The sequence below is a fragment of the Sinocyclocheilus anshuiensis genome, unplaced genomic scaffold (genome assembly GCF_001515605.1).
Source record: "Sinocyclocheilus anshuiensis isolate Anshui unplaced genomic scaffold, SAMN03320099.WGS_v1.1 scaffold249, whole genome shotgun sequence".
NCBI classification, from domain to species: domain Eukaryota; kingdom Metazoa; phylum Chordata; class Actinopteri; order Cypriniformes; family Cyprinidae; genus Sinocyclocheilus; species Sinocyclocheilus anshuiensis.
Genome location: NW_015540871.1, coordinates 233,173 through 254,149, shown reverse-complemented (window position 1 = coordinate 254,149; position 20,977 = coordinate 233,173). Strand labels below are relative to the sequence as shown.

The 20,977-nt window shown below is 36.4% G+C and overlaps 3 protein-coding genes across 6 annotated transcripts in view; 1 reads left to right on the top strand and 2 right to left on the bottom strand.

Annotated features, from left to right (window-relative positions):
- The window catches only part of LOC107688087 (thyroid hormone receptor alpha-A-like), a 37,564-nt gene extending 33,165 nt beyond the window's left edge, over nt 1–4,399 (top strand). For all 4 annotated transcript variants that reach the window (XM_016485642.1, XM_016485643.1, XM_016485645.1 and 1 more), the window contains one exon: nt 2,618–4,399. In XM_016485642.1, the coding sequence (XP_016341128.1) occupies nt 2,618–2,868 (251 nt within the window). In that variant the 3' untranslated portion in view covers nt 2,869–4,399. The remainder of the gene's footprint in view (nt 1–2,617) is intronic.
- Nucleotides 4,400–7,255: 2,856 nt separating this feature from the next.
- dusp3b (dual specificity phosphatase 3b) lies at nt 7,256–11,807 on the bottom strand. Its single transcript, XM_016485650.1, has 3 exons — nt 11,250–11,807; nt 10,736–10,974; nt 7,256–9,393 (listed from the first exon to the last, which is right to left on the bottom strand). Exons 1-3 carry the CDS (start codon nt 11,369–11,371, stop codon nt 9,179–9,181), a joined length of 576 nt encoding a protein of 191 aa, XP_016341136.1. The 5' UTR covers nt 11,372–11,807; the 3' UTR covers nt 7,256–9,178.
- Nucleotides 11,808–12,184: 377 nt separating this feature from the next.
- LOC107688148 (homeobox protein Dlx4a) lies at nt 12,185–18,016 on the bottom strand. The gene is made up of 3 exons (XM_016485730.1): nt 17,516–18,016; nt 16,381–16,574; nt 12,185–12,719 (listed from the first exon to the last, which is right to left on the bottom strand). Exons 1-3 carry the CDS (start codon nt 17,817–17,819, stop codon nt 12,468–12,470), a joined length of 750 nt encoding a protein of 249 aa, XP_016341216.1. The 5' UTR covers nt 17,820–18,016; the 3' UTR covers nt 12,185–12,467.
- Nucleotides 18,017–20,977: the final 2,961 nt, after the last annotated feature.

Here is a 20,977-nt window from a genome sequence, read left to right as displayed (position 1 = left end):
TCACAATTTGAGTTGAATTACTGAAATAAATGAACTTTTCCATGACATTCTAATTTATTGAGATGCACCTGTAAATACTGTTCAGTTTCTTGCACAGACTGATTGTTTCGTGTCTTTACACATCAACTAGCCTCGCGGCGCGGCAGGGTTTAATTTGGTTTTTTTTGTGTGTGTTTTTTTTTACTCCCAAAGCCGTGATTCCCATCCACTTACATTATATGACTGATAGATTGCAACGGTTTGAGTTCAAAATCTTCGTTTGTGTTCTACTGAAGAAACAAAGTCATCTACATCTTGGATGCCCTGGGGGTAAGCAGATAAACATCAAATTTTCATTTTTGGGTGAACTATCCCTTTAATCTTGAGATAGTTCACCCAAAAATGAACATCCTGTCATCACGTCACCTTCATGTTCTTTCAAACCTGTATGACTGTTTCCTTTTCTACCATGACACTGTAGAATTTTTACATTTGAAATTTTGAAGTTATTGTTCACTTATAATCTTGCCCGTCACTGCAGCTTTCGAATCAAATATGGCATCCTAAAAAGCACTGTGAAAGGTTTGATGCATGTGATGAGACTAATGATGTTTGAGCTATAATGGGAAGGAGGTTTATTAGTGAATAATAGCTTTCTGTTGATTCCTCACAGACATATAACCTCAGAAGACATATGGACTACTTTTATTGTGCTTTTGTGCTTATTATACAGTACCATTCAAACATTTGGGGTCAGTAAGAATTTTCTTTAAAGAAATTAACATTTTACTCAGCAAGAATACATTAAACTGATCAAAAGTGTCAGTAAAGACTTTTATAATGTTATACATCATCTTTTTTTCAAAGTAGTGCTGCTCTTTTGAACTTTCTATTTATCAAAAAATCCTTAAAAATGTATCACAGTTTCCACAAAAATATTAATCAGCACAGCTGTTTGCAACATTGCAAATAAATAAATAAATAAATGTTTCTTGAGCAGCAAATCAGCATATTAGCATAAATTCTGAAGGATCATGTGACACTGAAAACTGGAGTAATGGCTGATGTCAGCTTTGACATCACAGGAATAATATAATAATTTGAAAATATCTTACAATTGTAATAATATTTCACAATATGATTGTTTTACTGTATTTTTGATCAAATAAATACCACCTTGGTGAGCATAAGAGACATGAAACATGAAAAAATCTTACCAACCCCAAACCTTTGAATGGTATTGTATATGTAATCAGTTATGTTTTCTTTAATATTGTGTCTACTGATAAATGGCACCATCTGCTGGGTCAAAAAAATCACAGCCAAAATGGCATTACAAATATCAAATTTAAAATATTTCATAAATGATTAACCTTTTTATGTAACATCCATTCATGCTCAAGTGAGATGCATTACAAAAATGCCTGATTTATAACATTTTTAATATAACAGTAGTCTGTTAAAGCCTGCAGTCTAATGATTATTTACTTACCACTGTACAAAAAAGCATTAAAGGAGACATAACACACAGTTTCTGCCAATCTCATGTTAATCTTGAGTACGTATAGAGTAGTATTGCATCCTTCATATCACCAAAGAGTCTTTAGTTTTATCAGATGTATAAAAGAAAGATACAGCTTTACGATTCTCTCCGAAAACAGCGAGCTCCTGGAGGCGTGTCGTGGGCGGAGCTAAAGAGTAGCGAGCACTTATGCGCAGATTACCAACAAAACACAGAAATTTGATGCAGTTTTTCTTACCGTCTGCGGTTCCGACTCTTGACCGGGATCTTTTATTGCTTGGGACCGCTCCATCTTTCAGTATCAAACGATGTGCAAATCCAGCGTCAAACTGGGCCTTCTTTATAAAATATTCGTCACAGAAATTACGGGAACAAATAAACACACGTGCAAAACTCCGTTACTGTCCCGGAAAAACAAACTGCATCCACTGTTCACGTAACGCTGGGTTCGTTGGGAAGCTGAACAAGGTTATCTTTCCCTCACATCCAAAAACACACTTCTTTGGAGACATTCTTCTCGAGCAAGTCCTGTGCAGCGCTGCCGACAACTTCTGTGACCCGAATGAAGCACGTTGATGGGCTGCTCTTGCTCTTGCTCTCGCTCTGGTTGATGTGTGCGCATGCTCTTCCGGGAGAAGAGCACATACAAGGAATTCCGTCCTTCATGACATCATGAAGGGCCAAGCTCGAAAAAACTTTCCGAAACTTACACGAACCCGGAAGGAGTGTATTTGGCACAGAAATACTCTGTCATACGTCCAAATCGTTTTTTTAAACTTTGGCCATGTTTAGCATGAGAATCCAACTCTTTTAACAGTGTAAATAGCTCAGAATGCATGAAATAGCATTAGACCTACCTTTAATATAACACTCATTAAATATTGGTTCTGCATACCAGTTATCAGACACAACAGAAATAACTGTCAAGGAATTTTTCTTATGTGTTATAACAGCATATGGGTTTAAAGCCACATGAGTGTGAGTAAATGACAAAAGAGTTTTAATTTTGGGGTGAACTATCACTGTAACCTTCCTTTAACTTTCCTGTTATGACCACTGACAGCATCTTGACAGCCTGAATTCACTTTAATATTAGTTGAGTTTTCCATTGCACAGATCGTTCCGGACTCACGTGTGTGGAAAAGATCGAGAAGTGTCAGGAGATGTACTTGTTAGCATTCGAGCACTACATCAAACATCGCAAGCACAACATCTCACACTTCTGGCCCAAGCTGCTGATGAAGGTGACAAACCTGCGTATGATCGGCGCCTGCCATGCCAGCCGCTTCCTGCACATGAAAGTGGAGTGTCCCACAGAACTCTTCCCCCCGCTCTTCCTAGAGGTCTTCGAGGATCAGGAGGTGTGACCGAGAGCCACAGGGGAACTTGGGGAGGGAAAAATGGGGGCAAAACTGGTCGTGAATTTGTTTTCGCAAAGCATACCAGAAGCATTTGATTTTTGCATCCTCATGCAATGCCGAACCAGGACATGTACTTTATTTTGCACCATCAGCTTTGTCTGGGATATGTTTTGGGTTGTCGGCCTCCACACCTTTCGACCCGACAGTCACTTGCCATTCAGATTCCTCCCACAGACAGACAAAATGCTAGCATGCATCAACCTACCTCTCATACCAACATACCTCCCAACCTCAGAAGGAGCTTATTTTAAAAGCGTGACAAAGAAACCCACACATTCAAAAGCTGTTTAATAACCTGTTTCGGAAATGCTAGCTGTTGTTGTAAGGACAGAGGAAACTTCTGTGAGCAACATCGAACACCTATATTTGGGTTCTACACGATTAACCTACAAAATAATGCTAATTTTCACTCTGATTACAGTAGTATTTTAGCATTCATCTTCCTCTTTGCACGCATAGAATATCTCCTTTGTAAACATAACTACCTGTGTGCACTTGTACACTCTGTACATACATTAATATGTTGTGTGAACTTCTCATACCTCATATACACCAGCATACAGACATACTGTACATGTAGCAACATGTCCATACATGTATGCTTACAATTCTACCTGCATTAACCTATCCATCTACTTACAATGCAGTATCTACAGTTCGCATATACCTTCCTATCTACCATATCCACTTGTATGTTACTTAAGCTGTACATTTTGTGACCTCATTTTCTGAATAGCCTCTTGTTGCTTTCTGACGTGTGACCCATTTAGCTGTCGTGAGGTATTTCCTCCTGTATTCATCTGTCCTAGTGTTACCCATTTGGACAGACAGATTGATATACATACATATTAAGCCATATGCTGTGGTTTGAGACACATCCATCTCCATATTATGGCCTTCTGACCGCTCGTTGTGCTCCCACTATCCTGTCTCATCAGATGGAAGTACCATATGTTACTACATAGAACTTAAAAGAATACTGTGGTATTATCGCAAAAAACATAGTAGTGCCATGGTACTTCTTTTAGGCGAATATTACCCCTCAAATCCATCCATCCTACCATTTATTTGGACAACATGGGGAGTACAGGATGGTAAATGGTCGTGAAATATTCAGGAAAAAATAAATCCTTGAAAATCAGAATTTGACAGATGGTAATAAAAGCAGAAACTAGGGGTTAGATTATTAAGAGTAGTAGTGTACAGTGTACAATGGGGCTCAAATAACCACTTTAACAAAAGGTGTTGAACAGTTTTCTGTTTAAGTATTTTATATGTAAATATGATTAAATACTAACATTATTTTAGTATTGTCTTTAAAAACTGCATAATTTTGTTTATGCTACAATGTCCATTGTTATTGGAGCAGTCAGTTCAATTTCAGCCATCTTGGCTTTGGCGGTATTTTTCCCATTCAGCTGCTTTAAAAATATAAAGATTTTAAAGGGATAGTTCACCCAAAAATGAAAACACAAAAAGAAGACATTTTGAAGAATCTTGGTAACCAAAGAGTTGATGGTAGCCATTGACTTCCACAGTATGGAAACAAATACTACCGTCAATCAACTGTTTAGTTGCCAACATATCAGAATATCTTCTTTTGTGTTCAACAGAAGAAAGAAACTCTATAGTCAGCATAAAATTAAAATTCATCACATTTGTTTTCTAAATGCATGTTATTGTTCTTTTTTGTGAACCATTCATTCGCGCATAAGTGCATTTTTTGGCACTGTTATGTTTAATCAAAATCACATACACTTATATCACAATCTGTTGCTACTTTAGTTTTACCTAATACAAATTTTTCCCAAATAATAATTTAGTAATTTACTAATTGCTAGTTTGCTGAAAAACTGTTGACTTAATCACCTTCAACAAAACTGAAAATCATAAACAAGCATCGTTGCAAAATGTATAATTTCAAGGACTCTCATTAGTTAGATCTGCAACATTTACAATGTTTTAAAAATTAATAAATGACTTCAAATAAACCTTATTTCTTTTGCAGTGCATAGCGACAGACAGGTCCTTAGGGTAGTACTGTAGTGGTGTTTGTGGCTATCCATTGTTTTGAGAGGGAAATTAATATAGAAATGACTTTTAGCCCCATTGTACACTACATCTGTGCTGATTTTGAAAGTAGGGAACTTAAAATCTCCACAACCTTTTTGCAAGAGGAAATGAGTGTCACTTACCTCTCCATCTCTTCAAACAGACTCTACCTCACCCCTCATCCGTGCGTCGCAGTCTTTTTCACTCACCTGCTCATGCATATATATTCCTGCTTAAACCTGTACATGAACGTGCACATTTACACTAAAAAGTCGCACACGTGTGACAGCAACCTCACTCACGTGTATGTATACTGCTTTCCCTTTCATGATGTGATGTGGGACCAAGTGTCAGTCTTGTTCCCTGTTTCTGAGGACAGTAAGAATGTGCCGGGCTGAATGAATGTCACTGTTCTGTAACAGAGCTAACCGATTGCTTAGCAGATTATTTTGCGTTAAGCAAATGCTGGAGAAGCAGCACAGGAAGATGGCTCCTGCGTAACACAAACCTCAATTTTTCTCAGCCCAGATATGTGGTCCCTGTGCCTCCAAACCTGACCTGTGCATGTGCGCCTGTACATCTCACACAAGAACTTTACATGAACTCTTCCCCAGCAAAGGACAGAGCCGGAGCCCCAAAGCATCCCTTCAAGTAGTTTAACCAGCTTAATTTTTGTGGTTAAGACGCATAGCAGGGTTTCAATGTCCTTTTTGACTGATACTGTGTCAGTATGGCTCCAGGAAGTGAGACGCAGCCTCCATTTAAAGTGACACAGAGGAACAAAAGGGCAGAAAGGACAAACTCACTGTAACTAGCTAAACTCAGGCACGGAGCACCCATGAGGCCATGCATCTGACTCAGGCTCAATCTAACCCACCAGCACTGCAAACATGCACTGCCCACAGTCACAATCTTCTGCACCAGCAAGGGTCAGCTCAGCTGAGCCCTGCCCACAGACCCTGTTCTTGATAACGGGGAATCAGGAAGCCATTTGTTTTGCTGGACTTTTATTAGAGCAGAATTCAGTCCTTTACACCTAGCCAGATCATGAATATGTTGATTGAGACTTTGACTCTTAAAGGGGTCATATCATGATATTTTGAAATAAAAGTTCATTGTACTATGAAATCAGACTGTAACTTTCAGAACTTCTTCCCTTGTCCAAATTTAAAGGCATTTACTGAAGCTATGCAGCAAACATGTATTTTTCTGAATATCAACATATGACCACCAACATTTACGTATTAGCAATTCTTATTTGGTGTCCACTCACTATGACAAAGCAAGATAGGTAATATTACCAGAAGGACTAACGATTAGAGTAAAATGTTGGAAATTACATCAAACTTTGTGCTTTTCCTGGCTGCGTGTAGCACCTACTGCTCTGCAGATCCTTCTCCCAGTGTTAATGGGCATAATTCACCCAAAAGTGAAAATTCTATCATAATTTACTCATTCTCGTGTTGTTTCAAATCCATACAACTTTTGTTCATCTTTGAACACAAATGAGGATATTTTAATATATTCTCCAAATTTGTCAATTTATTTAAAGTCCACACAACCAAAGGTTCGATGCATCAGAAAGTACAAAGACATCCTAAAAGTAATCTATATGAATCAAGAATCAAGATGTGCTTTATTTGTTAATTTAGGATTTTTTTTTACAAATACATACATAGATATCATCAAATATGGTTTTTAACATTTTCTGTAAGAAAAATAAATAAGTAATAATAGTTAGAAAAATGGGAAAGGTAATACCAGGACAATATCCCTTAAATTTACGGATGTTTCCTTTAACCCTAAAAGACAACATGCAATGCAGAGTTCAAAATATGGATAAAACAAATTCATATTTAACAGTGCATTGGGCCCAGTTTTTACAAAAATGATGAGAGAATATTTAAAAAAAAAAACAGACACTTGATGTGTGTTCAGATGATGAATGGAAGTCTTGAAAGGGAATCTGGAAAGACATGAGTAAATGATCCCAGAATTTTCATTTTTGGGTGAAATATTCTTTTAAGAAACATCATTTTGAAAAAGGTTTCAGCACACATTTCAGAGCAGATTGGATTCAGTTTACAGATGAGCACAGCAAAGCCTGTTGCTCATTTCACATGCAAATAAACTGTTTATGACTTAAAGCCAAAACAGCCTGTTCAATGTTAAGGATCAGCAAGAAGATGAAAAACAGTTATTAAAAACTAAATTTTGATTATTGTTGGAGCAAAAAATTATAAGTGGACCTCAGGGGAATTTTTTTTTAATAATAATAATAATAATAATAAAATGTATGATATGACTCCTTTAATAGATCTTAAAATAAGCGAAGTCTTCTCAACAGCCCTCTGGAAAATTCACACGCCCCAATAAATTCCATGTGAAATACATGTCCACGTCTGCAATGTAGCAAGTCATATTTGAGGTCCAAAAGTTCGAGTGTGAAAAAAAAGACCTGCCATTCCTTAAAAAAAAACAACAACTCTGTGCATCTTCTGATGAGGAATGTAAAAAAATAAAAAGACAAAGCACTCATTCTTAAGTATGAATACTTGCTGTATTTTATGTTGCGTGGAAAAAACACATTTGCAGGCTGTGAATTTTAAGTGAGCTGATTGTGACGAGCAATTGTTCAAACAGAGCAAAACTAAAGTTGATGTCAGACACTGTGCTTTGTTGTACGTTTTTCAATCTGAACTGTACTGTGGGTGTGCAAGTGCTCAGTGTGGACAGCCATCGTACTTCTAATGCGTTTACTTGGTTTGACACCCTTCATTAGTATTTACTCTGTCTGTCTCCCATGTCAAGATTGTCTTGTAGTGATTTGATGATGAGCACTTCTGTTATTTCAAACATTCATACCTCACATGTGAACGATATAAGAGGATGAGTTCAACATAGACTTATTAATGTCACTTTTGTGTCAAACACAGCACTTCTCACCTCTCCAGTATCTTAGACTGCCATAATGCGATCAGGCTGGAATGAATGTAGTTGCAGAAGACGTTAAAAACATAGTTAAAAGATGCCAAGATTTTTATCCAGTCAGAAAAAAGACACATCTGCAGCAGATCTGTGTTTCTTTGAGAGGTAAACCACCATCACCAGTACCTCAATCTACAGTATTCAACAGGGTCTAACACACAACAGGACCTCACGCACTTACTTTAAGAAACCATCCTCATCCTCACCACAGGCACCTCACTGGCTATTGATTTGTAAATCCATTCAGTGCAATAGACCAAGGGTACACAACTCAATACCTGGAGGGCCGCAGCCCTGCAGAGTTTAGTTCCAAACCTGCTCCAACACATATACATTGCCGTTTTCAAATAAGCCTGAAGGACTTGATTAGCTGGATCAGGTGTGTTTAATTAATGGAGCTTAACTCTGCAGGGCTGTGGTCCTCCAGAAACTGAGTTTTGCACCCCTGCTTGATTAGTAATATATAGATATATTTTTTCTTCTTTAACAATGATTTTATCTGCATTCTCTCTATCACAAATAGCTCTATATAATGACAAAGACAATGATGCTTGCACAAATGATGTTTGTCTGTGTCCTTTTCTTGCTCGTGAAGCATAATCCATGTGCTTTTACTCGATTTTGAACACTATGCTTATACGGGAAGTTGTTAAGATGCCCTCTCCTTTATGGGTCGGCGATGCACCATCTACTCCAGCAGTGCAGAATTGCTGTTAAATCATCCTTTGTAGCATTGTACATTATCCTTCTATGAAACTGTCCTAGTACAAACCTGTAATGGATGTGAAAGGCCTGTGAGGTTTTTCCCCTACAATGCCTCTCTGTTCAGTGGATTAGTGGGTGCAATGCAGGCTGTTTTTTTTTCTTTTCTTTTTTATATTTCAACTTTATTTGAGGAAAAATGTAACAATTTTAACTGATTCTCAAACCGCTGACCATCATTGGGACTGTGACTTGGTCAATATATGTATTTTCAAGATATTTGCTTTGAGCAATTTATTTGCATGTAACTAATTTAACAAATAAGATCATATTTCACATACAAGAACCAAGTAGAAATGATTAATAAAAAATGTCCTATTTAAAACCAAATAGCCAACTCACCCAAATTGACTTGCTAACTGCTAACATTTAGAGGATAAAAACAGATTAAATGGAAATATTAAACATTCATTTAGCTAATCATTTTATATGTAGGCCTGTTTAGGTTACATATTTAGATATTATCAACACACAGCCATCCTTCACCTGCCAGCCTATCGTTTAGCTGGCAGAGCTGGCGCAGGAATCCATCATTGGGCCCGATCTCCCGTTTCTCTCTCACTGTGGCCACAGCAGCTCGTACATCCATCCTGTGCTGCAGCATCAGGTGTGCGATCACTAGCGCAGCCGAACGACTGTAGCCTTTCTGGCAGTGTACATACACTTTACCTACAGAAAAACGAGAGACTGTGACTACTGGATAACATTGAGCGCCACATATACAGTTCTCAAAGAAACTTTCAAGATTTTAAGGTCAAGACATTCAACCAACAGTGGGCGTGGAAAAAGCAACAGAAAACGTATTTTTTACGAGTTGGCTATTTCATGTAAATATTAATGAGTAGAATTGATGTGTAAGAAATTTGTAGAAACCTAACCCAGGTGCAAGCTAGACGATCCTACGGAAACGTGCGAATGAGAGCGTACAAATCCACCAAAACGCAAAATAGCTACGAATCGCCATGAGAGTGTGTTGGAAAAACTGAAAGGAAAGTCTTAAGAGGAAACCCATTGAAAGGAACAGAATTTGTATTTGTATTCTAATCTAGCCAACAGTCCTCGAATTTGATTGGTCGAACGGCGCTCCAAGAAGGCTGAAATAACAGCCCAGCAGACGTTTCACTGTCTGTATCACTCCGCTTGTTCGCGCGATTTTCTGTTTTGCAGGTTACACATATTACGCCAGTAGGTGGCGAGAAGGTTCTTCATGGGCGAGTCACATTCTTTCAAAAACACTGCTTCATTCAAGCATGACACTTTTCTGAATGGAGTTATTGAATAATTCACTCAAACTATTGGTCATTCGAGCAGTAGCCTAAACACCTTTATTGCGTGTGCCTTGGAAATGCGCCGAGCTTTGGCTTCCTCTGGCGGACAAAAACTGACAATACTGCGTCTAAAATGTAAGTTGCTAAATAACTTATTGTATACGCTCACAATCATTGCTCATGCTAGCGTGATATTACCTACTTTTTTTGTAGCTTATATTATATTGTCTGGATAAAGCAGGTTGCTGTAGTTAAGTGAAAGAAACCCTTCTTAAAGCGTTGAGGTTCATGAAGCATATCCAAGTTAGCAGTGAGAGCAGGCAGCAAGCAACCATTTTATTATTATTAATGATTATTATTAGTGAGTCATTGAAACATTAAGAAGATTGAGGATATACTAAATAGACCGTTCACCCAAAAATTTAAATTCTGTTATCATTTACTCCCTCGTGTCTTTCCAAACCTGCATGACTTTCTTTCTACTGTGGAACATACAAGAAGATCATTTGAGAAATGTCTGTTTGGTTACCAACATTCTTCAAAATATCTTCTGTTATTTTCTGTAAAAGAAAGAAAGTCATACTTGACATTCACTCGTGAGGGTGAATAAATAATGACAGAATTCAACTTTTTGGGTGAACTATGCTTTATCAATGAGTATCTAGGTCTGAAGAGCCAAAAGCAGTACCACTGCCACTGAATGAGGGATGAGAAAAAGATATGAATCATTTTAAGCTTTTTACCAAGACCCTTCAGCTCTTTCATTGCCAAAGCTTGTTCAATGAAATTAGAAGCCTCTTCAAAATATACGCTGAGGTCAAAATGGTCAGTGTCAAAGGCTGGTATCCCATGATAGATGATCCCTGTATCCACATAGAACTCCGCATCCGTATTCACATGCATGTCCGATTGGCCTTCTGCAGCATTGAGGATGTGTGTCACTCCCAGCTGATGCAAACGTGTTACATTTGTAGCTACAGACCTGTTTAGATACAGTTAAATTACAGCTGCATCAGTATGATCATAGAGCATTAGAGGGCGTCCTTCACACATGGAAAATAGGCCATGTTTATTTAAAGGCTTGCCCTTGAGAATTTGCAACAGGATACATGAACATGTTTTGAATCTCAACTTATCAGATAAGAAAGGCTAAACATATGATTGCAAAATGTAAATGTTTGTTGAGCACTGCTGCTTTAATTAAAGAAAAGAAAAAAGAAAAAAAAAACGACACATCTGGAGGCTATGTGCACTTACTCATTTCCTAGGAGTATCCCGGGGTAAACTTCATTGAAATGTTTGGAGGGCATACAGAAGTCTCCGTTTTCATCTGTCAACAGATCATTGAGCTGCTGAACAGACACTTCGTAGTCTGTCATGTTCAGCTAAAGATAAATTGCCTTTCAAGTAGAAAATGCTGTTCCTCGGGCCTCAATGCTGACTTGATTTTCTTTAATCCAGTTCCATCTTCATTGTGTCGCCTTTTAGAGTATTAAATAATGGTCTAGTCTAGTGTTTTTTTAGTCCAATGGTCAGTATTCAGCTTAACATAATTCAAAAGGGGTTCACATTCATCTGTTAGTTGTTTTTGTTGTTCGGCCTAGAGAGAGTTAACTACAGCCAAGCACTCAAAGCTATTACCCTCTTTGTGTGCTTCAAACCACTAGGTGGCATCAGAAAGTCTTGTGTTTTTAATGATGGAATATAGCCTTTAAAAGGATATTTTTAGATGAAATCCATTTGGCATGTTTACATGTCCTGTGGCATGACATGCTATGCGCCATCTAAATGTTTAATTTAAAATCATTTTAATAATTTTATAGTTATTATGCATGCAACTTTATTTTTCATTTAACTTTTATTTATTTGTTTGTTTTGCGTTTATTTTAGATTTTTATTGTTTAAACTAAGAGACCACATGGAATATTTGTAGTTGTAAAAATTCATTGTCACACGGCAGGGACATAAAACTTGTCATAAATATATTTTCCTAAAATTAAGTTTGAAATTCCTGACAATGAAATATAGAGCACATTCAAACACATTAATGAAAGGGTCAAACTGAGAAGTTTGAAAACCAAAGCTAGATTTCAAGACTACTGTTGTAGCGAAGAGAAAATATGCAATAGTTTGATAAATAGTCAAGAAGAATGACTGAGGTTGCAAGCTTTGAAATATAGGATAGACATACATCAGACAATGGCATTTTATTCAAATTTACAAGAGCTTACAAAATCCACATTTAGAATAGGTTACTTATTCAGTCTTTTAAGAAAACCACCACAAAAACCTGCAAGCAAAAAAAATGTCAGTAACGTAAATCTTCATGAAACAAATACTGGGGAGGAAGTTGAAGAACGTTTGGCTGTGAGTAAACAGTGCTAAAAAGGGCTGGTGCGGTCTGAAACAGAGTGGACTGGTAGAATCAGTAGAGGGGATGCAAATTAACTGTCCTAGACTGTCCTAAACATCCCGTCACATCATCTGAGTTCTGGCCATTGGGTCTTGATGATGACCAGGGTACCAGTGTCCAAAAGAGTTCATATATCCTCCAGAGTGGATGGGGGCACCTTTGGTTGACATGGAAACATCCCACAGGGGCATTCCTGGTGAGCATGGTGTTCCGGATGCAGAAGCTGCTTGAAGGTGTTCTCCTTCTGGTCCACTTGATCCATGCTTCATGATCTTTTTGAACTTGGAACGTTTGTTCTGGAACCATATCTTTACCTGTAACATTTGCATTTGGATTAGCATTTGTTACAACACATGTTTGCACCTGTTTAAAAGCATATGGTGAACTTTATTTTTATTATTCATAACATAAGTCAAGCAAGACTGGAAGGAATTATCAAAATACATGTAGAACCATAAGCACTTTTCAGATGGGAAATATAGGGTGATGTTTGAGACCATATATTTAATTAACCATATATTTTATTAACTGATAAAATGTCAAACAGAAGGCCCCATGATGTTACTGTATAAAGTTACAATCAAAATCAGCATTTCACAATAGCTAATAAACAGACAAAACACAGTCAGAAACACATACAAACCGGTGATATTATGAACAATATACAATGTAAATAAAACACCCTGATCACAAAAATAAGCTACATAACAGTTAAAATAATATAGTCAAATCTAATGCATCACACAGAGACTTCTGGAAACTTTTTTTTTTCAATAAAGAGTATGAAAGCAACTTATTTATAAAAGTAAATAAAGTACTAAATTGAACTGTTGTTTTTCTTTTCATTTGAAACCACAATTTACTATAAAGGAACATGTTATCTTTGAAATACAGGTTTTCATAGTAAATTGTAATCCTTTTTAACAACAGCAACATTGCTATTTTATAGTAAAATTACATGTATTTTACACGTACTATTAAATTAATTATTTTTTACTATTTAAGATAAATTAACAAAGCATGAACAGATTTTACTGGACCATTTGTACTTTTTAAAAAAAAAATTTTTTACTACAATTACTAACATTTTAGTTCTTTGTTTTGTTAACTTTTTCAACAGCAGGGAAGTCAGACTTTTTCTTCTTGTTTGTTTTTTTTTACAAACACTGATGTTCAGAATTAACAGAACATCACAAGCAGACATTTTAAGAGTGAATCTGCCAGCTTTGATTCAGCATGATTTTTTTTTCAACGCCAGCTTGAGCTTGCTGTGAGTGAAAAGAGCTTGACAGTTCTTTGGATGGAATAAAACTGTGATCAGTCCAAAATTTTAAGCAGAAATCTCCCTAGCACACAATTGTGCATGCCTTTTTTTTTTTTTTTTAAGAATATATGATATAAACTAGCCTTGATATTATACTCTGGTGTTTTTAATTTCTTAATTGTGTGACTAACGTGGAAAATTCGTACTACTTGTGAATTTACAATCAAAGTCACACCCACAGAATTGTAAAATCTTCTATAATGAAACATAATTAAAGTGATGTGTTCCAAGAGACTTTTAAGCTGGATGAAAGTCCAATTTCCCTTTTAACGTTTTCTCTGCACGCTGACACCCAAAATAATTATTCTAATTTAGGATTTCACAATTGTTTTTTGTTTTTTTATGTGATGTTCCTCTTGCCGCCTTTAGAACATCTCTGTCATGCAGTGATGCCTTTATTTTTATCACTAAAATGATGTCTGCATGTATTACTATCAGAAAATAGATTAAATGAGCCGCCTGTACTAAAAAACAGGAGCAGGTGCCAGAGGCAGCATTCAACGCTTTCTTACTGCAGCAATGACAGAATTTCAATAGCTAATAAAGAGTATTTGGCTCTGCAAACTGGCCACACACTATCACACACACACATCTTAAAGTTTTGATATGTGTCTGTTCTGCTAAATATTTGTCCTGCTGAAAAGATACTTTTTTGTAAATGTCCTCAAGAGAAAACAGTAATAAATACATGATTCATTTCCAAACCAAAACAACAGAGTATTTATACTGTAATTGTATTGGAGGTTTAATATATGCTACACAAAAAATAATACTGTAACACAGTAAGTTATGATAGTAAGAGCATGAATGAAGGTCATAATGTGTTTAAAATAATATATAAATTATTTTTAGACCATAAATATTGCTTTTAGTTTCACTTTCACTCTGTTTAGTTTTAAAAATGTAATAATTCATATCTTTGTATTTGCAACACTACCAGACCCAGACTTTCAAACTATCAATCTACAAAAAAAAAGGCATTTGAAAAGTAGCCAAATAAATGGAAAAACATATTTTCAAGACAGTGACATTTTCTATAACAAAAAGAAAAAAAAGTTTACATCTTCATAACAGATGATTTTTATTTGTTAATAGAAATCATATAAAATTAGTGCCTGTACTTGAAGAAACAATGATTTATGATTAATTACATTTTTCTAGAAGCTTCAGTGTGTCCTTTCATTATAGTTACTGAAATGTAGGGTGAAGTCAGGTAAAATGGGTCATATAAGGTTGGAGTAGAGAGAAGTTCTTAAATTTGTTCGGTAACATAGACATATAGCTTGTGACCAAGGACTGGAAGTCACTAAATGTTGCTGAATATAATACAATAAATAATTATGACTTTAATAAATTGAAATATTGATTTCAGAAATATTGATGCTCTAAAGAGATTAACCATAGAAAGCATGCTTGGCAAAAATAGATAACATTAGATGCATGTTATTTATAAAAACACTGTCATAACAAAAAAAATGTAGAATGCATGTGTGTACCTAACATGGACTTTGTTGCAAGGGAACCGTTACTGTAATAATTATACAGTAAATCACTTTGCGTGAAATCATCAACTATTGTAAATGACAGTTGGATATTTACTTTCTTAATATAAATCTGAACAAAAAAGTTATAGGCCTATTCATACAAACTCCCTTTTATTATATAAAAACAACTTAATCTGAAAAATTATATGAAACACTGCCGTTAACTTTGCGCTCTCTTTGGTTGGAAACAGAACAGAACTAAACAAAACCGGATACTACAGCCATGGTCATATCCGCACTGATGAATCGCATAGTTACTATATCTGCATTCATATATTTATCTTTGTTGTCTAAGTATATGCAATATCTACGTTTGACTACAATTATGCGAGATATGTGGCTGCCACGATTTTGATAATTGAAGCAGATTAGAATCTTCAATTGAAGAAGGAAGAGAAGACTCGTGCTCACTTTTATTTATTTGTTTTTCTTGTTTGCGAAATTGAGGGCGAAAACCATTTGCAGGGTCATATATTACTTTCATAAGAAATATTATTAAGAATAGCCTATATCACACATCGAAGTTGTTCTTATAAACGTGAGCCTACATAAAGTTTTTAACTTGCCTGTCTTGTAAATACAATTTTTTTTTTTACAGAACCAAATTTTTGCTATATTTACAAACACAAATAGGCAAGTAGACGACATAGCATTTTATAACAATGCAAAATAGGCCTCCATGGTTATCGTTTATTTTTCGTTCCTTTGTCCCTGATAAATGGTTCGAAAAGGATTCGAGGCTTTTGATATTTTACTAACATTTGAACGATTTATTTGGGAACGTGCGGTAGAGATCAACTACACTTTACGCGCTACCAACGTTCTTCTTTGTCCATTGTACAATCCTATAAGACACAGGCCTATGCACAGTTACCTGTTGAAGTCTTCACATTGGTTTGTATTGTTCTTATAGACTAGACCCTATAAACGTCTGGTATGTATAGAAAGAATAGCGACCTTTAATTCTTTCTTATTAGCCTATGAACCATTTTGCTTTTCAGAACGGTCCACAAAAGCATGCAGACACACAGATACGCGATACACACATCATGGCGTAAAGTCGGAGTTATTCTCCATCTTTAATTCAGTGCTGTTATATGTTCATACCTGTGTTTGTGTCAGCCCCAGTTTGGCTGCCAGATCAGCGCGTTCCGGCAGCGCGAGGTACTGGGTCTGTTGGAAGCGCTGGTTGAGCGCCTGCAGCTGTAAGCTCGAGTAGATCGTGCGTGGTTTGCGAATCTTCTTCCCCTTGCCGTTCAGCCGTATTTCTCCACTTTCAATGGAACTTTGCTTCTCGGAATCTTGAGTAAGAAGATTAAATATTACATTTAAAAAATAATATCGGAGGTACTAATAACTAAATAATAAATAAAATAAAAAAATAAATAATTTCTCAAAAATGTGTAGGCCATTCTGTTCGAAGAAAAGGTTTGTCAACCGTATAAAAGACACTGGGTTTAAACAGTTATTTTAACTACATTAAATATCTACACGTAGATCTGAAAAAGCAGTTCCTGTGTAATTTGTAACTTTATAGTCAAATTTCACTTTAATGAAAAAGTTATAAATAATTATATAGTAATAAAATGTTGTCATGAAGACTAAAACAAGCCAGTAATTATTTATTTTCCTTTTAAAAAAAAAAAAAACCTTGCAATCCAAAAACAGATTTCAAAGACAGAAAACACGAGACATTAATCCGTGTGTGTGTGTGTGTGTGTGTGTGTGCGGGGTCCGAAAATTACTTGATTTGTTAATTAGAGTCATTAAAGTATATTAATTCATATTGCGTATATATCCAGTAAAGTTTAATAATGTGGCATTACAAAAACTACACGAATGTCTTAGAGTTGAGTAGGCTACAACTAAAGCAAATATGCTCACTCTTAAAATAATCGTTCAATCCATAGAGTACAATTATAGCCTACTTTTGACAAAGTATGATTTAACGATTTAGCATGTGTTTTCCCTCTTCTGTCTTTATTCTGAGCTTTAAATAAGCACTTCTATCTTTTAATGCACCCAACCCGTTTTAAAAATTGTGGAGATAACACTTTGCAATAAGTCTTTTACCCATTTCACAATGGGAATTTTTGTTTTGTCTTCAGAAATCAATCATGAATGCTTCGCTCTGTAAAACTAATTTTCTCAGCCAATAGCTTAATTTTGGCGCAACACGGAATTTAGTAATAATTTTTTTTTGAAGCCGTGTCGGGTTAGGGTAAAGGAAAGCACACTTTACCTGCATCCTCTGCTCTTGAATGACCGACTGGGTTGTTGTGTTGATAGGGTAGGTAAGCTCCGGGGTGGTGATGGGCGGTGGGATAATGGTAAGTGAGCGGGTGGCCGTACGAAGCAGCTCCCGAGGAGAACGCCGCATCGTACTGCGAATGTGCACCTTGATGCAAGCCGTGCACCGGATAATGCGCGTGAGACACACCGGCTGAATGCTGCTGGTGAGACTGGTAGCCGTGACTGAACTCCAGAAAAGCCGATTTTGAGGGGTCTGAAGCCACCAAACTTTCAGACAGTGAAGTCATAGTCATTTTTTAGAGTTATGTCCATTAGACCGATGCACCATAAAAAAGCAGCATCTATTTAGAAGAGTCGTGTGATTTCCATCGCTGAAAGAGCTTCATTAAAAAGATCCATGTCCGTGAAAACGCGACGCTCATGTGTTTGCTTTCGTTTTGACTGTGTATGGGGTCTGTGAAGTTAATCTCAACAGTCTCATCACATACTGGAGTTACTTCCAGAAGTGAGAACGCGCTCTCTTATTGGCTGCACGCGCCGTTCCCGTCATTTCTTTAGACGCAATGACGTCACTAGTGTAATATGCACGGAACATGGCAATTCACATTTTGTCAGCAATGGTTTTGATGTATCAATACGCTTTAAAAAACATTCGTTTGATACGGTGGTTTAATGTCATTAATGCCAAGAAATAAAAACAGGACATTTAAGAAACTTCTCAAAAACTTGAAAGTCTTAATGATATTTATAAACGTTGACAAATAAAATTAATCAGTGGGCAGTGGTTATGCAAATATGTATACAATTGTCAACCAAAATTTATGAGTGACAACTGTGGTTGCCATACATTTATCGTAAATGTTTCAAGCATTAAGGAGGCATTTTGGGACTCACTGTAACATGCCATTCAGTTATAATCTTAATAGGCTGTCTGATAATAAAGTATTTTTTTCACTGAGAAGAATAACATCAGTGATATGGAAAGGCACACGATTAGCTATGAACATTTGTTACAAAATACGTGAACATAAAGACGAAACACTATCAACACACGTTATAAGCCTACTAAAATAATGTAATAAACATTAACTAAACAACATAAAATGCTAATGTCTTTCTACAAAAGGAAGAAACGAACTTATTAAAATGTATTAGCCTAAATAAAATTAAACAAAAAGTGATGGGAGCCTATAAACGAAGGGAATTTTGGGAACTAGAATTAGGCTACTTCAAGAATGAGACATTTTTACTTCTAAAACCTGTAAGACCAGTCCTAGACAATATTATCAACAAAATTATTTTAACCTCCAAAAAATATAGGCCTATTGTTTTTCATTATAGATGTTATGCAAATATTTTACAATAACTTACAACTATTATCTTTAAAAATACGTATTTTTTATCGTGTGAATGTAAGATAATTTGGCTAAGTAGGCTAGGATTTTTCGTTAAAATTACTAACGTTAATATGTTGAGGATAGGCCAGGAAAGTTTCGACAGAAATCCGATTTAGTTATTTTTGGCGAACAGTTCAACAGTTCTCAAGCAAATTATTATTGGATAACGAAATCAGACAAACAAGACAAAGTTAATGCAGCCTCCCACAGCTAATTAATCCGCCTTGTTTGATTTCCGTTAAAACTAATTTTTATCGCGGTTGAGAGGAGGAGGGTTGAAAAGAGCCGCTACTGATGCGCGAGGTTGTTACATGTTTTGGTTGAAGGACACGTGTTCTTAAACCAAAATAGTGACGTGACGAGAGAATTACACAAATTATAGGTGCTTTTATCTTATGCCAACATTCCTCAACACACAGGTACAACCAACCGTCACGACACGCCCAGCCTCGATGCCTCAGTCCTGAAGCCTGCCTGTCCAGACTGAAACCTGACCTTTAATGGCAAAACTCCAGGAAATCTATAGAGAACCAGGCTGTAGATGTGTCATTTGAAAACATGACAATTTTAAATATTTAAAAAATATTTATATTTTATTTATTTAAACCTTATTTTATAATCATATAGACAAATGTTTATTTTTTAACACACTATGGCATGGTGCATTAGTACAGCACTGCAGCTAAAAGAGAATGAAATAGCTAAAAATATTTTAAGCTACCCAACAATTGGTGGTATTTGAGCTGAACAGTATAGGCCAACAGGTCATAATCCTCCATGATTGACTAAGCACTGCTTTAACAAATGTGACACAAAAAGGGAGAGAAGCAGAGGGAGATACGAAGGATAGAGAAAGTATGAGTCTGACAGGGATAAGAGAGATAAGACCATGGGCCACAATAAGAGAGAAAGAGAGGATAGCGCGAGATTCACAGAGAAAGAAAGTGTACACCATCCCAGTCTAATTATGTGTACATTATAGAGGAGAACAAAACGAGCCCCTGAAGTCATAACACAAGGATATACTCTCACTCTGGTTTTCATTCACACTGGGAGAAAAGAGGTTAATAACAATCCTTCTCGTCTTGGGCCAGACTAGCTGGCGTCGTCACTGTGTGTGTCTCTCTTCTGGTGTGTATGTATATTTCTGCACTCTGTTGCCAAGATACTGTGTATTGTGTAGGTGAGTTTATGTCACCAATGATTTGAGGGCAGGTGATAATGCTATGGCACATGTTTCATCTGACTAAAGCTGAAGCCCAGTGCTGACAAATGCTCTCCTGATGTAGCCTAGGTTAACGCCAGTGGATGAGGAGGGAATAAATCACAAGGCCTATAATCGATACTAAATGAGAATGTTAAGGAGAAATTTAAGTACTTTGTTGGAACTTAGTTTGCTTTGAAATATGTGAGATAATAGTAAGGCATGGCAATGATAATTTGTTTAATTGACAGGCAATTCAAATTCTTTGAAGTAGGTTGTAAGTAGGTGTGGATAAGTTGTCCATCAGTTGGGCTAATGATGTCTTGTATAAGCAGATCCTAAAGCACTATGGAGTGATACACAAATATGACATCCAACGCAAAAGTAGGCCTAGGCCTATACCTAAAAGTCTGCTGACACTTGTAATCTTTCCTATTGACAATGCCAGGTAGGTGAATGTATAGTCGTTATTTATTAATTATCAATATATTTCCATCACCCTATTTTAATGCGCATTTTGAAGTATCGCATGAGAAACGAGTAATGGAAACGCCCAATTTCGAATAAAAATCCCTTAATCGCAAAAAAGTTTTTACGCTCGCTTGAGGTGGTTTTTGACTTGTGCGAAAAAGGGTTGACGCGAATAATGGGAGATGGAAATGCATTTTGCGAATAAATTCCTCCAAGCGCATCAAAAAAGTCATGTGACTTTGCGCTATGGGACGGCAAAACCTGACTAACCAGCGGACCGATCTTGTTCCACAGCATCTGAAATGTTGTTATATGGTCATTCGGAAATGCCCGAGCAAAGTCTGTCATCAAAGTATTTCTGTATAATTGCCTCCCAGAA

Excerpts from the sequence above, each read along its gene's own strand:
- dusp3b (XM_016485650.1), bottom strand. The coding sequence starts at position 11,371 with ATGACAGACTACGAAGTGTCTGTTCAGCAGCTCAATGATCTGTTGACA. Across the intron at positions 10,975-11,249 it reads GGGATACTCCTAGGAAATGA|GTCTGTAGCTACAAATGTAA; the intron begins GTAAGTGCACAT and ends GTATCTAAACAG. Across the intron at positions 9,394-10,735 it reads GAAAGAGCTGAAGGGTCTTG|GTAAAGTGTATGTACACTGC; the intron begins GTAAAAAGCTTA and ends GTTTTTCTGTAG.
- LOC107688148 (XM_016485730.1), bottom strand. The coding sequence starts at position 17,819 with ATGACTATGACTTCACTGTCTGAAAGTTTGGTGGCTTCAGACCCCTCA. Across the intron at positions 16,575-17,515 it reads TTCAAGAGCAGAGGATGCAG|ATTCCGAGAAGCAAAGTTCC; the intron begins GTAAAGTGTGCT and ends TTCTTACTCAAG. Across the intron at positions 12,720-16,380 it reads TGGGGCTGACACAAACACAG|GTAAAGATATGGTTCCAGAA; the intron begins GTATGAACATAT and ends CAAATGTTACAG.